The 18,712-nt window shown below is 53.6% G+C and overlaps 1 protein-coding gene across 2 annotated transcripts in view; it reads right to left on the reverse strand.

Annotated features, from left to right (window-relative positions):
* The window catches only part of Celsr1 (cadherin EGF LAG seven-pass G-type receptor 1), a 139,303-nt gene extending 127,307 nt beyond the window's left edge, over nucleotides 1-11,996 (reverse strand). Inside the window, exons 1-2 of one of the 2 annotated variants that reach the window (XM_038342501.1) lie at nucleotides 11,637-11,996; nucleotides 8,405-11,600 (exon numbers count right to left, since the gene is read on the reverse strand). In XM_038342501.1, coding sequence (XP_038198429.1) covers nucleotides 8,405-11,600; nucleotides 11,637-11,996 — 3,556 coding nt within the window. Of the gene's footprint in view, nucleotides 1-8,404 lie in introns of both variants that reach the window. The other variant, XM_038342500.1, reaches the window with a different exon arrangement.
* Between the last annotated feature and the right edge of the window lie 6,716 nt (nucleotides 11,997-18,712).

The raw sequence follows: 18,712 nt of genomic DNA on the forward strand, positions 1-18,712 counted from the left end.
CAAAACACGGAACTGGCAGAGGAAAGACTTCTAAAAAAAGAAAGATAAGCTGGGTATAATAGTTCACACCTCTAATCCAGCATTTGGGCAGCTGAGGCAGGAGGATGGCTTGGAGTTTGAGGCCAGCATGTGTTGAGGGACTGCAGTCCCTCAGACCCTGAATTTTCTATGATCCCTTGCCTGCTGGAGTAAACAACTTGCTTTCCTGTGCTTGCAGCTGCTCTGGGCACGAGATCCTCATGAGTTCCTGATGGCAGGGGAGTGGTTTCTGGTGGGCTTGCAGCTGAAAAATCCCGAGAGCTAGGGGCCATTAACCAATGAAGAACCCTATATAAGCTGCCCTGGAACACAATAAAGGGTGCATTTTTGTTTCAAGGATGACCTGTTTCTCCCTGTCTGTGTATGTTTGAATCTTCAGTCCCTTGCCTGACTTGCAAACTGTCACATGGTAGACAGGTGGTACGGTACAGGTGAAACTGTACAAGCATGAACTATATAGTCACTTCTGGATCAGCCTGGACAAAGCAAGGAAAGAAGGAAGGGAGGGAGGGAGAGGGAGGCTTAGGGGAAGGAAAGAAAGGTACATAAGTAGAGGGAGGAGAAAGATGAGAAGAGGGGGCGGATCGGCAGGTAAAGGCACTTGCCACCAAATCTGATGATCTAATCTGAGTCTAATTCCAGGAACCCACATGGTAGGAGAGAACTGACTCCCACAGGTTACCCTCTGACTGACCTGCACATGCCACGGCACGTACATGTACCCCCCAAATAAATAAGCAAATATAAAAAGGAGGGGCTCACAGTCAGGAGGCAGACAGCCTTAGAGGTAGGTGGTACAGGTCAGCACAAAATGCTTCTTCAAATCTCAAAATGAACTTTCTGGGCCTAAATGCCGCCCTGGACCAAGAAACTTGCACCCTATACCTGGTGCCTTCACCCAGAAGTCCCCAGCTTCCTATGACTGTCCCTTACACAAGAGCCCACAGAGAAAGAGTCAGCTCCCTATGACTCCCTTCTCTAGTGTTAGCCCCTCAGCTATGTCATATCATGAGGCTACATCTATGCATGCTACCCAGCTCTGCAGCCTTGCCCGTTGGGATCCTTCCAAGACCACCTCCTCTACGAAAGACAGGCAGTGACCACATGACCATGAAGCCTTAGGGATGGGAGGGAGAATACAAAGGGTATGGAAAGTTCCCATAAGTTGGGGGGAGGGGCGAGATCCTGGCACTGTGCCCAGGACAAGACCAAGCCAAAGGGGTGCAGAGCGGAGAAGGCAGAGGCAGCCACTAGGCTCACCCAGTACCTGGAGCCATACCTGAGAACAACAGGAGATGTTATAATCCAGTATTGATAGACTGGCGTCCACTACACACAAAGGGACAAAAAGGTGACACACAGTGAAACAGACACATACACACACACACACACACACACACACACACGCTCCATGTCAGTTCAGTGAAGGGAGAGCTGGCAGGCAGTGTGAGACCAAGGACTGAGACACAGGGTCTTACTCCGTGCATTTTGGACCACTGATAGCAGACAGCTATACAAAGCCATCCCAAGGCCGCCCTCAGCTGGACCACATTCTTCAGTTCAAATTAACATAGGTGCATAAAGGTCCCAAAACCAACCCTTCTGCAAAACTGTGCCGACCAAGCAAACTTACCTAGCCCCGTGGCCACTACCTCTGCTTAAGGGACATTCTAGCTGCCCGAGGTCTTTGCTGGCTGCCAGAGAGGCCTCTTATAAGTAGACAGATACCCATGTCCTGGCATATTAGAAGCAGAGAGAAGGACAGACAGACAGAAAGACGGGAGAGTAGAGCATCAAGGGAGAGCTGTCCCCAAAGACTGCTCACCAGCCTATCAGAGAAAGAGGCTACTTAGCCCCTCCCACTCAGTCTAGTCAGTGTGGTATCCAACGTCCCTGATGCCATCACATCTTAGGCAGCGCCTCTAGCAGCCTCATCATCTCTCTGCGGATGGTGCCTGTTGGTCCTGATTGACTGAGGAAACTGAGGTACAGAGATCTAGCCACCTTAGGAAGACAGACCCTGATCTCCCCATGCCACATGACCCAGGGGCAAAGTAGACTCAAAGGCTCAAAGGCCCGGCAGTCCAACACCAATCTCTGAGCCACCTCCTAAACTCTACCCATCTCCCCGTGGCTAGTGGCTCCTGTTCCCAGGTCAGGTGGAGATGACAGATGCTACCTGTCCCTCTCCATCATCAGCACCGCCCCTTCCCCCGCACTGGCTCCAGAATCCAGGCTGGAGGTAAAATGATCTGGTGGACATTGGAGATCAAAAGGGTGGGGAATAAGAAAGGCAGCATTCCCACCCCAGGGAACTGTCCTCGTCTGGACCTCCGCAAAGACAAATCCCCAAATCAGGCATAGCTTCCGTTGTTTGGTGGGGACCAGCAACATCCAAACACCCCAACAGAGCACCCCCATGGCTGACAGGAAGCCAGGAAAGCCCAATGCAGGGACAGAGAAAAAGGCTGGTATGGCCTGGGAGAGCCATGATTCATCTCTTCTCTGACATTTGCTATCTGTATAGCAAGCTGGGGACGCAACCCTATCCATATCTGGAAAATAGGGAGCTGCCATGCTGATGGAAAAACCACAGGCATCCAGGGGTCTCCTGTTCACCCAGAGTTCACTTTCATGAGCAGCACCCCGGGGAAAATGCAGGCACAATGCCCTCAAAGACAATAGACCTATCCCAACAGTTCTGGGTGCGACATGTCCCCTACTGTGCATATCTGACACGTGATGTCAACTGACCAGTCCAAGGAGTTCACTCAGCATGACTCCTTTCCCTAATACAGGGAACCTGAGGTACTGGGGACCATTCAAGCCCCCCAAATGATCCTGTCTCTCAGACACCCTCTGTGTTCTGCAGGATGCCCCTTCATTGCCACTGAAAGGAATTAAAATTGTGTTGGAATGGCTGAAGTGGACCCTGGTGGTGGTGGTGGTGTGTGTGTTCAAGGATCTGGTTTTCAAGAGATCAGACCCTATGGCAACTACAGTGACAAGGGGCTGGTATGAGCTTTGGCACCTTTGGAATGTCACATCCCAAAAGGCAAGTGCATCAAGGTGTCCCCAGGTTCTTACGAGACGTTTATGTGTGAGAATTCAATCACAGTTTCCCGAGGGGCGGGGAGAAGGGAGAATACCTAGCCCTGTCCTTCTTGGCTAAGTCCCCCTGCACACAAAGAGGAACTGAAGACGTCTTTGGGGTGCCCTTGCCTTCAGTCGCCCATGTGGAGGTTGCAGATCCCTGAACTGGCATGCTAGCTCATTCCAGAAATAAGCCACAGAGGTTAGCTTAGCAGTTCATCTCTCAGATCCCTGCAGTGAAGGACCCAGCCCTCCACGTCTCGTGGGGTGGCCTCTTCTTACCTTTCAAGCACAGGTTGCCATGTTGGGAGGCAGCTGGAAGCCAGGGCCTTTTTACTGCACCCCTCCCCACACTACACCAAGAATTTAATTCTGGACATTTATGTAAACCTGTGTTAAAGTTACAGGACCAAAAAAAAAAAAAATACAAACTTAGTAAACTATTTCCCCCAAGGCTACGAGCTGAAAGAGTCATGCCAAACTTATGAGTATTTTCCACATGCTCTGCCTCACATGATAAGATCTACCTGTTGGAGTCCCAATGCTGGCAGGGGCAGAGGCCCATGGCACAGGGCCACACACCACGCCCCAAGCATATGCATTGCTGCCAGGGGCTCCCATCTTCCACCCATCCACTTCCCCTGCAGGATTCTGATAGAACTGCATCAGTCCAAACCCAAGTGGTCTTTGCAATGGTGACAGCTGGTCCTGGATGAGTCCTGGTGTCACCAGGAGCATGGCCCACTAGGGAGGCATATCATCAGAATCCTCCTTCTCCGAGTGCTGGCAAGGGCTGTAAGGTTACTCCACTGAGTTCCATCTGCCTGCCACTATACCTGGTGCTGAGGTAGGTGTCCACAGGTACCCTGTGGCTGGTGGTTGCGCCACATCCCAGACCCCTCCTCCTCATGCAATGACCCAAAGAGACACAACTCTACTGTTCAGCAGTGACAGGCACTCCAACTCCCAACACCCCTGAAAGGTGCTACGAGGACCCCCAACAGGTAAACATTTGCATGGCTGCTTGTGCATGCTGTCATCCTTTCTTGACCTCACCTTGGCACCCTGTCTCCCCACCCCCACCCCCAGTCAAGACTTAACCCTTTCTATACCTTACTCCCAGCAATGGTGTCACCTATTCATCAGTTTTTTTTTTTAAATATTTTTATGGTTTATTTAACTTTTATTTTATGTGCATTGGTGTGAAGGTGTCAGATTCCCTGCAACTGGATCTTCAGACAGTTGTGAGCTGCCATGTGGGTGCTTGGAACTGAACTCAGGTCCTCTGGGAGAGCAGTCAATGCTCTTAACCACTGAGCCATCTCTCCAGCCCCTATTCATCAGTTCTTATGGGACCATAACGACCCAGCACTGAGCTCACCTTCGTATACCATAACCTCAGCTCCCCGATCCCATGCGCCATGGGTCACCCCCTCCATTCTTCTCTGTGTGTCCCTTCCTGGTCCGACTCAGCTACCAGTCCACTCAGGCTGTGGTTCTCAGAGGGAGGCCTGGGCCCTAACCTGATTACACACATTCCCTACTGATGCCACAGGCTAAGCGCCCTGTGAGCCTTGCCCTGGCTTATCTCTGGGCCGGAACGATGACAGCAGAACCTGCATCATGAAGCAGCAGCTTGAGAATTGAATAGGCCCTGACAGGCCTGGGGAGAGTTCCTGACATAGAGCAGCCAACTGCCATTGATGGTCTCGTTGTTTGACATCTGATGCCTTAGCCTGGCAAATCCCTGCCCTGCCAATCACACTCCACAGGCACACCCTCAGCCTCCTGAGCTTCCTCTAGTCTTCTTCTTACCTCCAGCAGCAGCAGGTGGGACACAGCTGTTGCTCCAAACGCCCTTGACAAAGCTGATGGGACCTTGTGGTCTGCCCTCTCCGGATATAAGGACACTTGACCCTCCAGGTCTCCCTGCCAGGCACCTGCTGCCTATTCCACACTGGCCAGTTCCTCTCCTCTATTCCTCGGGTCCTCCCTGAGCTTAGCTCTGTGCCTATCTCCATCCAACTCTAGAAGGTCTGGGACTACATACATTCATCAAGATCTTATACATAGTAGGTCTTCAATAGTAAATACTAGCTGGGCGTGGTGTTGCACACCCTTAGCCTCAGCATTGGGAGGCAGAGGCAGGTGGATCTCTGTGAGTTTGAGGCCAGCCTGGTCTACAGAGTGAGTTCCAGGACAACCCAGACTAAATAGAGACCCGTTCCCAAACAAAGAAATACTCCACGTTATCAGACATTCAGAAAGTTAGCTGGCTGCCCAGAGTGCCAACTCCTCCTGGTGATCTGTGTCACCAGGTGAGGTCAGCTCTGCCACAGGAATGGTTTAAGCTCCTCTGATTCTTTGCTAACTGTTGAGTTTTAGGGGAAATGCAGCACAGCGCGTCCAGACTATGCCTGGTACAGCCATCTGCTCATTTCCTTGTTTGTAATCTCCTACTGAAAAGTCACCACGATATCCTGTATTTAACTGGGCAAACACTCTCCAAAGCCGATCAAGCCTGGACGACTCTGCACCGTGCACTCCCCACTAGGGCAAACAGCGAGGCTGACCGAATTCTGATGTTTTCTGACATGTCTGAATGACTCATCAGCCACTCATTTTTTTTTTTTTACCCCACAAACGCTACTTTTCCCACATTCACGAGTCTGTGACACATGTTAATAGTAGTGGCAGGAACTGTGCCTTCCTGCCAATAGCCATGCTCTCCAAGGCAAGCTTGAGTCCCTGAACCTACAGGCACCTACACGTTCCAGGAGTGTTAAAAGATGTCAGCGTTGGGGGGGGTCAATGAAAAGGGCTCATCAGGTAAAGGTTCTTGCCACCAGACCTGACAACCAGAGTTCAATTCCCGGGACTCACGTGGTGGAGGAAGAGAACCAGCTTCCTGGAGTTATCCTCTGCTCTCCACGAGTACCATGGCACACTACACCCATACACAGTCACACACCAACCAACTAACTAACTAATGGAACAGAATGTCAGCATCACCAAAAGACCAATCAGGGAACAGTCCTCAACACTAGAGCTTCTCGGCTAGTTGTCAGAGAAAGGCCAACATTGGTTTCCCCAGTGTCCATAAGAAAAGTCCCCATCACAGAATAGAGAATGGCATCCAAACACCCCACACAGAAAATAAACGTCTAGAAAGACCAGCCTGCAAAAATTCCAGCTGTTTGAATTATCACATACATATTCCAATATTTTTTAAAAACTGTTTTCTTTGAGAAGTGCCACAGAACCATCAACAATCTTTTTCCAGTCAAAAAAGATCAGGCAGGACCCAGGGCCAAGCTGGGGACAACCTCCTTCTTCCCCTGCACATCCCTGTCCTGCCCCCAGATGTTCCTCCCCAAGCCATGGGTCTCCTCTCCTGGCTGGGGTTTAGACCCAACCACTGCCAGCCTCACACCTAGCTCTCCAGGGCAGTAAGAGCTTCAAAGGCTTTAGGGCATGGCTGTAAATCCTGTCGGAGCCAATTACTCGGCACTGAAGTCAGTGCTGAGTGAGCCTGAATCAACAGCTTTCCCACACTGTTCCTTCATAAAATGTAAGAGTGGCCTCCGGGAACCAAGGCCTGGTTAGGTCTCTTCACAGGCCTGCTGTTGAGACCTGCAGGCCTTGCGGTCACAGTGAGTCTCTTCTTTGAAGGATGAAGCAAACGGTCTAAGAGCGGCAGCATGGCAGAATTCATTTCCCAGCAGAGCACCCAATGACAGCAGAAGAGTCAGCTTAGCAGCTCCTTCCTTAAACCCTTCGCCACAGAGAAAAGGGAGTGGGAAAGATGAAGTGGCCTCATGCTGATCCCGGAGCCCCTGCCCGGCTGTTTGGGGCTTCACACCTCTGAACCTCAGTATCCGTGTGTGTAAACCCCCAGTTGCCAGAGGTCTGAGACTTTAGAAGGCTGCTGGGAGCCAGAGGTAATCCTCACACACGATGTGGAGAGGCACACAAGGCCCCAGGTTCACAGGAGAATGCAAGCCCAGGAAAGAAATCAGTGATGATCACCATGCAGTAGGGCCCTGCTGAACCACCACTGGTTAATAACCTATGAGAACATTCCCTAGTGGTCTCCACGCTTTCTCCCAAACAGATAGATTGTGGTCAAAGCCATGTTGGGTCACCACACCGCTTCAAAACCAAGCCCTGATATCCCAGATGGTGTGAAGAGACCACTGGAAAGGAGGCTAGTCACCCCCGCCCCCTGGAACGTAAGAATATCAGCCAACACTGAGATAAGACAAATAGAAAACTGACTTTGAGGGCTTCCCTGTTCCCATGGAGATACCACATCCCATAACTTACTGCCCACGTGAAACACAGACTCAGGTGTCCACACACCTGAACCATCCTTCCTGGTATATTGGTCAGTTACCTGAACCAGCTGATCAAATCCACACCTGTGAGCCCCAAGCAACCTGGACCCCTCCCAGAGCCACTGGGGCCCTTTCATTGTCTCTTAGGCCCTGCTCAACCCTCTCTCCTCTGGGTCTCTGAGCACCCCAGGTTCTGTTACACAGCAGGTTTGCTGCCAAGTCTGTGAGGGTTAAGCTGACATTTCCTCTCCTCTGCCCATCCCCCACAGCCCCAAAGCAGCCTCACTGGTTCCCACACTAAGTTGAACAGCCTATGAGCAAACTCCCAAATTATAAGCCCAAGTCCAGGGGCAGGAGCCGAGATCAAACGGGGCTGTGCTTTTCAAAGAGTCACCCCAGAGACAGCACACATGAGCCGATTGTTATTATCTAGAGGAGACAGAAAAGCTAGACCGAGGGAACACCAGCCATATTACAGGGTGACTCAGGGACCATCCAGCAATTTCCAACGGTCCCACCCGGGAACTAATTGGCACATGGAGGAGGGAGTGACCTTTGATCCTTCCAGACAGCCATGCATACAGCAGGCTTACTAAGGAGCATCACTGGGCAAGCCAGACAACTTGGATAACCCCGAGGCCAGGTTTTAACAGCATGGTTTGGGAGAAGCACAGAAAAGCCCTGCACTTGAGCTTAAAACAGCCCAGGCCTGCTCCCCACAAAACTGCTGAGGGAAGCAATGAGGGGCCTCCTCCTCCATGGGCTTGGGTGGGGAGCACACCCCCAGCGTGCAACCAATCATAGCAGCAAATGCCAGGATGGTTGCCCAGGCCCTGCCCAAATGTGTCTAGGCATGTCCTGGCGGCCATTGGCGGGTCCCCAAGGCTCTCTAGGAGGCCCAAGGGAGCAGCAGCTCCTCCCCACGGGACACTCACCTGACACAGACACCTCCATGAGCGCCTCCAGTGGCCGATTGTTGTCCAGGTCCCTGCTGAGCTGCAGCTCGCCCGTGGTGGGATCCAGCAGCAGCAGGCTCAGCTCATTGCCCTGCAGAAAGGTGTAGTTGAGGCTGTCGGACAGGTCAGGGTCATGGGCTGGGATGCGGCCGATCACACCACTGGGGAAGCTATTGGACTTATTGGTGACATAGTTGTTGAAGAGGATCTGGAAGTCAGGCAGCTCTGGTGGATTGTCATTCTGGTCCAGGAGACGGATGTGCACGGTAGCCCGGCTCACTAGAGGAGCAGAAGTGGCCTGCACCACCAACATGTAGTCCCTCCGGACCTCAAAATCCAGCTCGACCAGGGCACGGAGGTCACCACTCAGTAGATCCAGCTGGAAGACCTCAGGCACGTTGCCCTCCACAATCTGATACATAATCTGGGCATTCGGACCCTCGTCTGGGTCACTGGCTCTTATTCTTGCCACCACCGAACCCACAGGGCTGTTCTCCTCCACAAGCAGTTCCAGCTCGTCCTTCTCAAACACTGGGGGGTTGTCATTAATGTCCAAGACAGCCACCTGGATCTCCACTGATGCACTAAGGGGACTAGGGTTCCCCCGATCTACAGCTAGAGCACGAAGGTTGTACACGGCCACGTTCTCTCTGTCCAGCCTGCGCTGGGTACGGATCACACCGGACGTGGGTTCAATGTAGAAGTCTCCATCGCCATCATCCCCACCCTGGAAAGTGTAAAGGAGGCGGCCGTTAGGGCCTGAGTCCCTGTCGGTAGCAGAGACCTGGAGTACACTGGTAGATGGGGGCGCATCCTCGAAAACGGAACCCTGGTAAAAATCCCGCAGGAACCTGGGCACGTTGTCATTGGCATCGAGGATAAGGATCTCCAGAGAGGTGGTGTCTGATTTCTGAGGAATGCCATTGTCCTGAGCGGTGATGGCCAGCGTGTAGGCAGCCTGATCCTCATAGTCAAGCTCTGTCATGGTATAGATGGTGCCGGTGTCCGGGTCAATGCGGAACTGTGGTACTGGGTCCTCTAACACATAAGTGATGCGTGCATTCTCGCCTGTGTCCTCATCTGTGGCACTGATGGTGGCAATGGAAGTGCCCACGGGCCGGTCTTCACTAACGCTGACCGTGTAGTGGGAGCTCTGGAAGACCGGCCTGTGGGTATTGGCATCAGTGACGTTGATGAAGACCTGTGCAGTGTGTGACCGCGTGCCATCCGACGCAGTCACAGCCAGCACATACTGCCGTTCCTGCTTGTAGTCCAGGGGCAGGGCCAAGGTGATGAGGCCACCACCGCTCTGGCTGCTGAGTGCAAAGCGGTTCCGGGTGTTGCCGCCTGTCAGCTGGTAGGTGATTACACTGTTGGCGTCACGGTCTCGGGCTCGAAGCGTCAGCACACTGCTCCCCACGGCTGCATCCTCGTTCAGCCGCAGCTCGTACACAGGCTGTGTGAACATCGGGTCATTATCGTTTACATCCAGCACTGTGATGGACACGCTGGCAGAGGAGCTCATGGGTGGTGAGCCGTGGTCCACAGCCTCCACACCGAAACTATAGTGTTCTATATCTTCACGGTCCAACTCTGCACAGACAGTAATCCAGCCAGAGCTGTTATGGATCTGGAAGGGGAAGTCTGGAGCAGAGGCAGGGTTCTCAGGGTCGACACTGCTGCCCCCGGAGATAGGCGAAACTGTGTCCACCAGGCGGTACTGCAGCCTGGCGTTCTCCCCGGCATCCGCATCCACCGCTTGGATGTGCAGCACAGAGTGCCCCAGGGGCACATTCTCCAGCACAGCAGCCTGGAAAGGGCTACTCACAAAGATGGGTGCGTTATCATTCACATCTAACACCTGCACTGAGACCAGCCCTGAGGAATTAATGAGAGGAGGCCGACCCCCATCCTGCGCCTTGATCCGCAAGGTATACTCCCGAATGGCCTCAAAGTCCAGGGGATTGATGACATCCAAGCTCCCACTAAGCGAATGCAGGTAGAACTGGCCCTTCAGGTTGCCACTGACGATGCTATAGTGTATGGCTGCATTTTGCCCCTGGTCCCTGTCAGTGGCCTGGACCCGAAGCACAGGAGTGTTGACAGCTACATCTTCTGGGACTTGAACCACGTAGCGCTTCTCACTGAACTGGGGATAGTTGTCATTCTCGTCTTCGACCACTATGTGGACGGTGGCTGAGGCACTGAGGGGGCCTGGATTTCGACCCTGGTCATTGGCCTCCACCAGCAGCTGGTACTCAGCGGCCTCCTCCCGGTCTACTACAGCCCGGGTGCGCACCACACCTGATCGTGCGTCTATCTCAAAGACACCGCCTGCGCCCTCCAGCAGACGGTAGCGCATATTGGCATTGGAAGGCGCATCTCCGTCGGTGGCACGAATGGTCAGCACCTCATAGCCCACCTCGAGGTTCTCTCGAATTCGTTCTCGATACTCAGACTGCTCAAAAACTGGGCTGTGGTCATTAGTGTCACTGACAGTTACGGTGAGGTAGGTGGCAGCTGAGCGCCGCGGGGAGCCATGGTCCACAGCACTAACTTTGAGTACATGAGTGTCCTTGGTCTCGCGGTCCAGAGGGCGGGCCGTGGTCACTGCGCCCGTGGTCACGTCAATGAGAAAGTAACCATTGGAGCGCTCATCGAACAGCGCCTCCATCTGGTAACTAAGACGTCCGGCTTCCCCTTCGTCTGGGTCGTGCGCGCGCAGTTCTATGACCGCAGTGCCCGCGGGCTCGTTCTCAGGCACTGACACCTGGTAACTGGGCAGCGGAAACTGCGGGCTCGTACTGCTTCCCGCGCCCCGTCTAGACCGTCGCACCGCCCTCGCCCGGGGCTGGGACAGGCTAGGCAACGACGGCGACACCGAGGGCGACTCTGAGGGAGTCCCGGGGGTCGCCTCTATTACCAGCTCTACCCAGACGGCGCCAGCCGCGCGTCCCAGGGCGCACACCAGGCGCAGGCCCGCTGAGCCTCCCGGCGGCAGACAGATGGCTGGGCGCCTGCAGCGGGTCCCGGCGAGCGGCGGCGGGCAGCTGCAGGAGGGGAAGGTAGTGATGGCCTCGAGCACCGAAGACAGCGAGGCTGCGCCGCCACCTGGGTATGGGAAACAGAGTGCATCACCGAGCCCAGGCACTGAGCGGACAGATCGAGAGCGCAGCTCAGCACCACGGACCGAGCGGCGCAGCAGCCGGACCCCACAGCGGGCACCGTAGGTGCGCGCCCTTAGTACCAGGCTCGGGGCCGTTGGGGAGTCGTAGGTGACCAACCGGACCTGCAGCGGCAGCAGCCTCCCCGTCAAGCGCGCACAGTCCCTGGTCCCTGGGCTTGGCCCACGCCGCCGCCCCGCCACCAGTCCCTCGCGGCTCACGTCCAGCAGCTCCCGAGACGTGCGCGCGGTGTCCCACCTGTAGATCCAGCCCGGTCCGAGAGCGAAGGCGCGGGCCCCGCCGGGCACACGCTGTTCCCAGGCGGCTGCTCCAAGCCCCAGAGAAGGCAGGGCGGCGGCGGCCAGCAATACCAGCGCGGGCAGCACGCGCGGCGCTGACGGCGCCATGGCCCGGAGCCGCAGCCCGAGCCGGGCGCCGGAGCACAATCCATGCACCCGGCGCACCTCCGCATCCACCCGGCACAGCCGGGGGGCGGCTCCCGCGCGCCCGGCGCCGGGCCCTCGGGGCGGCCCGCGCTCTGCCTCCCCGGGGGCCCTGGCACCGACACCGGGGGCCGCGCGCCCGGCCTCCCGCGCAGCTTCCACTTCGAGAGCACTTTGCGAAAGTTTGCCAAGTTGGTTTCAAGATGGCTCCTCCGCGCGTCCCGGGAGGGCGCCGCGCATCAACCTGCAGCAGTGCTGGCTCCAGGCGGCTCCAGGTGGCCCCAGCACCGACTCCGCTGGGCGGGCGTGGGAAGCTGGGCGGGCCCGGGGCGGGGCGGGGGTTGCGATCACCGCACGGCCGGCAGACCCAGGAGGTGGATTGCTGACTGGGCGGTGTGTTTCGCCTGCGCCCCCGCTGCCCGCGCTCTCCCCGCCCCCGGCCCCGCCCCGCCCCCTCCCAGTCTCTTATTGTTCTGCCCTGGGCGGGGGGGGGGGGGGAGAGGGATGAGAGGGAGCCAGCCGGGAGGTGCGCGCCCGCATGATCTCCATGGAGACGTAGGGGCGCGGCCGGGGCGAGAGCTGGGGTTCAGCCCCCTCCCCTGCGGCCTCCCCACCCTGCCTCCGCGGGAGGCGGGGCCCTGGGAGACCAGCGCTCTACTACTTACTGTCTTCGGGTCCCCGGCCGCTGCTGCCACTGAAGCCCTGGCACAGTTCCTCCTGGGGCCGGGTGCGGTCCAAAGCCGCTCACCGCACCTGGCAGGACTGATCTTCGTGTTAGCCGTCCCTGGCGTCATTAGGGAGAGACCCAGGGTTGCAGGACACAGAGGGGCCGGAGAACTTCGGTAGTCTCAGCAGTAACAGGGGACTGGGGACTGTTAGACTCTAGACACATGGTGGCTAAAATGTTTGACTCCAGCGCAAACATTCCTTAGGTTTTGAAATCTAATGGGAAGCTAACCGGATTTGGGTCCCATTTTATTTAAAGTTTAACTTTTAAATGGAAGGAAAAAGAACCTGGTTTGGAGGTGACAGTGCGGAGGGACCTTGTTCCCCAGCGCGTGCTGTGGGGCCTAAACATTGGTGGAGGCCGCCACCCATCACCAAACCACTAGTTACCGCCCATCAAGGGGTAAGCAACCATTACAGGGGGCAAGGGCTTGGGGAGAAAAAAAAAGGAAGGGGCCTGAGAACCTGCAGAGCTGAGGTGGGGCGTGGCTTTAGATGTGCAAGAAAACGCACAGACTCCCAGACTCCGAAGGAGCACACCTTGAAGAAGGTGCCTCCTAACTGGGAAGGGAGAGGAGGAGCTTTGCAACGTTTTCCCCACCCCTTTGAACGGGGTCCAGTAATGGACGCACTGGGGTAGGCGTCTAACCTTTGAAAGATTTCTCCTGAAAGAGTTGAAGGGCTCTGAAGGCTGCTTGGTCACCATCAGAGTTGGGGTTTCTGTGCAGTCAGAGCCCAGCAGGGTGGCAACAGAGGACAGGGTGGTTTTAGAAAGGAGTAAAGGGATCTCCCCTCAGCATTTATAGTGTGTATGTGTCATAGACGTGCCTCCAGTTTTCCCCAGTTGCTGAAAATGGTCCTTTCTTCCCCCCTGGCAACAATTGAGGACATAATACTGACCTAAAAACATAGAGTTGTTTTGGACCCTTGCAAAGCTTGGGAGCTCTGTTCTAGAGATGTGTGGGAAGAGAGTAGGGGCAGGGACAGGACCACTCTGCCCCACACTACTCTTGGATGGGCACTTGAGTTTCACTGGTAGGAAAATCAAGGTTTTGAAGCCTCAGGAATAAGAGCTCCCTGAGGCAGGAGGGAGAAAGCTGGAGAACTTACCGAGACCCCTCCAGTCTCCCCAATTCTCCCTCCCACAGTGCATGTTGCAATACAGCTTTAAATAGGGTGGGTTGGGTTTAAATAAACAGATTTCAAATACAGCAAGTAAGTTGGGTGTGGGTGCTTTTCCTGGAATCAGACACCTGCAAGCTGCAAGTGAACATTTCCTGGTCCCAGCGACCAGGCCAGACCACAAAGGCAAATCTGATGGACAGGCCGTCCGCAGAGGCCCATAGGCAAGTTTTCTGTTTATAGACAGGTCAGGAGCAAGCCCCTATTCCGCCCGGTGGGGGCCAAAGGGGCCTCTTTCTGAACCTGCAGATCCTGGCAGCATTTGTTCCATGGCGCCACTAAGCGCACATGCTGCACCCCCATTCCTTGTGCGCACTCAGGGCCACAGCCTTAGAGGGAAGGGATAAAAAGACAGGCTGCGGCTTGTGACAGAGTTGCAGGGTGGCCCAGTAGCATCCAAGAGACAGAAATGGGGTGTGGTTCAGTGGCAGAGGTAGAGTGTTTGCCTAGCATGCTCCAGGCTCTGGCTTCTTTTGGCTTCTACTCCCAGCACTAAAATAATAATAATAATAATAATAATAATAATGAGGAGGAGGAGGAGGAGGAAAAGGAGGAGGAGGAGGAGAAGAGGAAGAAGAAGAAGAAGAAGAAGAAGAAGAAGAAGAAGAAGAAGAAGAAGAAGAAGAAGAAGAAGAAGAAGAAGCAGACTTTTGTGACAACCAGCCAATGTCATCTTTCGGGGCCTGGGTGTATAGCGCCACGCTAGAGCACACGCTTTGTCATGTGTCCATGGTCAAGGAGAGAGAGGAGCTGTGGCTTTCAGTTTTCATCCCATTTCCCACTGAGTCTGTGCTAGGACGTGATCCAGTCCACCAGGTACTCACTGAAAAGACGGCTTACACCTGGAGCTTTGTAGTCAGATGTGCAACAGGGTGGTAAGTGGTCTCGTCCAGCACTGCCTGGAGAATGTCCCCTAGCCTGGATTTCTAGCAGGTCACCATCTTGCTCAAATGTCATTCATCTGCAAGGTAGTTTTAAGCAAGGAGCTCTCCTCTACATTATAATCCCTTGGTCTCTGAGGCCCAGGGACCAATTCACCCCTGACTCTCGGGGCCTCCTTGTATGGGTGTCACATGAGGTTGAAGAGAAACCTGGGAGTGACCCATGTCATTCTTGAGCTGACCCCTGGAGATGACTACATGAAGCCATCTGTTCATGATGACGGATGTGTGTTGGATTGCTGCCACCATCCTCAGGGGAGCAGGGGGCCGTAACTGATGTTTCTCTTTTGCAGGCATGCCAAGGTATTTCACAGGAACTCGAGTGTTTTTAAAAATTAGAAACAATAAAACAGTAAGCAGAAGCTATCAATTTCTAGAGTTGAATATGTGTTCAAAGTGCTTTCTGTGGGGGGCCTGAATTGAGACCCACATGAACGCTGGGACTCAGTTCTTTACATGGTGCATTCCTGAGCCAGCTTTTGAACAGCAAGCAGCCCCCAAGAAACCATCCTGCAGTTACAGTGTGATCCCGTCCTCTGCTTTTGGAATTTAGAGAGAAAGTTTTCTGGAAAACAGAGCTGGTCCATTCTTCCACCAGACACTGGCACTCTCGTGTTTGGTGGGGGTTCGAGTCATGGAAAATCACGCAACAAAAACTAAGCCCTGAATTAATTAGGATGCTAAGAGAGTCAAGAGAATGACGGGATTGAGATCCTAATCACCCATGTCTCTGGTTTGGTTTCTCTGAGAGACCGGGGGAATTCATGACAAAAAAGGAAAAATGTTTTTCTGCTAGCGGCGAGGCACCAGGACCAGCCCGAGCACTAGCACCACGATTTCTCCCTCAGCACAGGTGTGGCTCCTGGGCCCCTGCACAGGACAGATGGGACTGGATCCCTCGGGTGTCCCCTGAGATGCCAGCCCCTGATCCACCTGTATAACTTTTAGGGAAGCCCAGGCTCCAAAAAAGACCTGAAAGGATCCAGGATCTCAAAGCTGGGCAGAAATGCCATCTCCCCACTGTAAATGGGGCGATTACAGGGCAACTCATCTCATGTCCAGAACCTCCTTGTAGTCCCCTGGGTGGGAAGGAAAGACACTGTGTTCCTTACCCCTATGGCATCCACCTTCCCTTGCTTGCATTCGCCTCCTTAGGTCCCCAGTTCTCGTGGGTAGTGGATACCCTGCATAGGACCGATCTCCAGGCTGCACTGGCCCCTAGTGGCTGAGTGATGTCTCTACACCTCAGGATATTCCAAGGAGTAATCTCCAATTCCGCACAAGCGCCCATCTACCTGGGTGCATGGAGATGGCAAGGACAATAGCCTCTGGGCTCTAGGCTGCTGCACTGAGAACCACACTCTGGATGAAGTGTGCACTCCAAGGGGTGCAGCCCTGCACCTCAAGCATCCCCTGAGCAGGCAGTCTCTGCTCTGGGGATTCCTGAGCCCCTCAAGGTCTGCCGCCCAAGGATGTCCAGCTCAACTGTGGACGGTGGCAAACTGAGGTTCGAGTACTGCAATGGGTCTGAGCTGGTCGCTAGCCGGGGGAACGAATGTGCCAGAGAACCTGGAAGGGTCAGCAGCTTCAGCAGAGGGAAACCACAAAGAGCACCTGGGATGGACTGGAAACCACAGGACAACCAGAGCATCATCCACCCTGCTTGTCACGGGACCGAATGTCCCTGTGTTTCTGTCATTAATGTTACAACTGGTATTATTTCCTGGCCCCCGTCAAATACACACTCAGGAGGTTGACATGGAGAGGCAGCACTGTCTTGCTTGACGGCATTCCTTCCCGTTTGGGTGAAGATAGGTTTAAGATTTGCTGTGGCCTGGTAGCGATGATGGGTGAGGCGACGTCTCCAGCTGCCACTTACATGATGATTCTATCCAAACATTTTAAAAATAAAGACCTTATGCGGTCAGAACTTGGCCTTTCTTGAAGTTTACGACTGGGTGAGTGTGATCTTATTCACCAACTTGAGCTGTTTTTACCACCAATTCCACAACATTTTCATCACCCTCAGGCAACCTCAAATCAAGTCCAATCTGCCACACCCTAATCCCCCTCCACCCTCAGACCTGCTGGTCCACCTCCTGTCTGGATCCGTCTATTCCAGAGGCTTTATAGGAAGTAATGCTTGCCTGTGTGCCAGGCCTTTGTCCCCCAGTGTTTCGTTGGTTCTTAAGTCCTTCCCTGAAGGCTTAGTCTCTGTGGTGTGGGTGTGGGTGTTCCACAGTCCAATTAGTCAGTCATCCATGGACTGGGGCATTGATTCTACTCTAATTAATTGATTAACTAATTAATTGTTAACTGGAGTAATCTTTCCCTTTCTTTTTGCCTCCTGTTCCTTCCCTCTTTTCTTCCCCCCTCTTTCTGTCCCCCTTCTCTTTTCCTCTCTTCCTCCCTCCCTCCTTCCCTTCCTTCCCCCCACCCTTCCTATTCTTTCTTGTTTCTTTTCTTCCTTCCACGCTAGCTTCAAATTCACAATCCTTCTGCCTCAGGTTCTGAAGTGCTAGGGTTACACATCTGATGCTCCCTTCCTTTTGCGTGTGGCAAAAAAGAGAACGAGATAGTGTTCTCTGTGCAAAGTTGCACATAACAATCTTTGAACTTCTTCTCTATTTTCCCATTTTGACTTTATTGCTACAGCTCTATCAGGGACTTTCCTTGGGGACTTTCCTTGGTCCCTGATGAGCACACAGAGGAATGCCAGCGCTGACCCAAGGCAGGCTGGCGGGGTCTGAGGCGAGTTAGCTGCCTTCGCTTTACTTCCTCCTGCCCCACACTATCAACTGTCCTTGGTACTTGTGGGTGGACTTAGGGGGCGTGGTGAACATAAAAATGGTCACAATTAGGCTGGGCTTTGAGGACGACTCAATGGGTCTTGTTTATGGAGTTGAGGTGAGGAAGTGAAAGAAACATCAAAGGTCCCTCGCCATCTTGGATGGGAGCAGGGCAATCAGCGTCTGGGTAACTGAGTCAACTGAGTCAGATGTCACAGCCCTTTCCCATACCTCTAACCTTGTGACTAGCCCACACCGGTGCTGCAGTGGGGGAAGCCTTGTCTCTGCAGAAGCCCTGCAGGTGTCAGGTGACAATTCCCTTAAGCCCCCTCCCCACTGATGCACAGGAGGTAGAGTGGCCCCAATGGTCTCCTGCCTGGGTTGTCTGACGGTCTGCTTGTTGTAAGATAATCTTTTTGTACACCATGAAGATATGTCTCTGCCAAGGCACCTTCTGATTGGTTTAACAAAAAATTTGAGTGGCCAATAATTAGTTAGGAGAGGATAGGTGGGACTTTCGGGCAGAGCTAAGATCTCTGCGAAGAAGAGGGGGAAATTCACCTACCAGACATAGAGGAAGTGGGACACACGATACTTAGCAGAGTTAATGAGCAGAGTTAATAAGTGGTGGGTGGGTGGAGCCAGCTGCCAGCACCATACACTAAGCAGAGCTTCATAGAGGGTAGCCTGGCCCTTTAAGACTTGGTTCACACAGGCTGAGAGCTATGCAAAAAGCCAGATCCAAACCAAGAAGACCTTTGAACAGGTATAGTATGCTTGGAAAATGTGCTTAGGTGCTGAAGAAAGAAAAGAAAATGGGTAAAGACAGCCACAGAAAAACAATAAATAGTTTAAAAATAATAAAGAGACTAAAGTAATATAAAAAGAATGAGCCATGTAGGGATGAGAAATATTATAAAATAGGATGTCTGGATCCTATATAGTGCTTTATTAATTTCAAATTTTTAAATGCTAGTGAACTAAAAACAGCAACTACTGAGAGACATTGGATTGAGGGGAAAACTACTAACTTAAGTCATCC

This window comes from Arvicola amphibius, chromosome 9, assembly GCF_903992535.2.
Source record: "Arvicola amphibius chromosome 9, mArvAmp1.2, whole genome shotgun sequence".
Lineage (NCBI taxonomy): Eukaryota > Metazoa > Chordata > Mammalia > Rodentia > Cricetidae > Arvicola > Arvicola amphibius.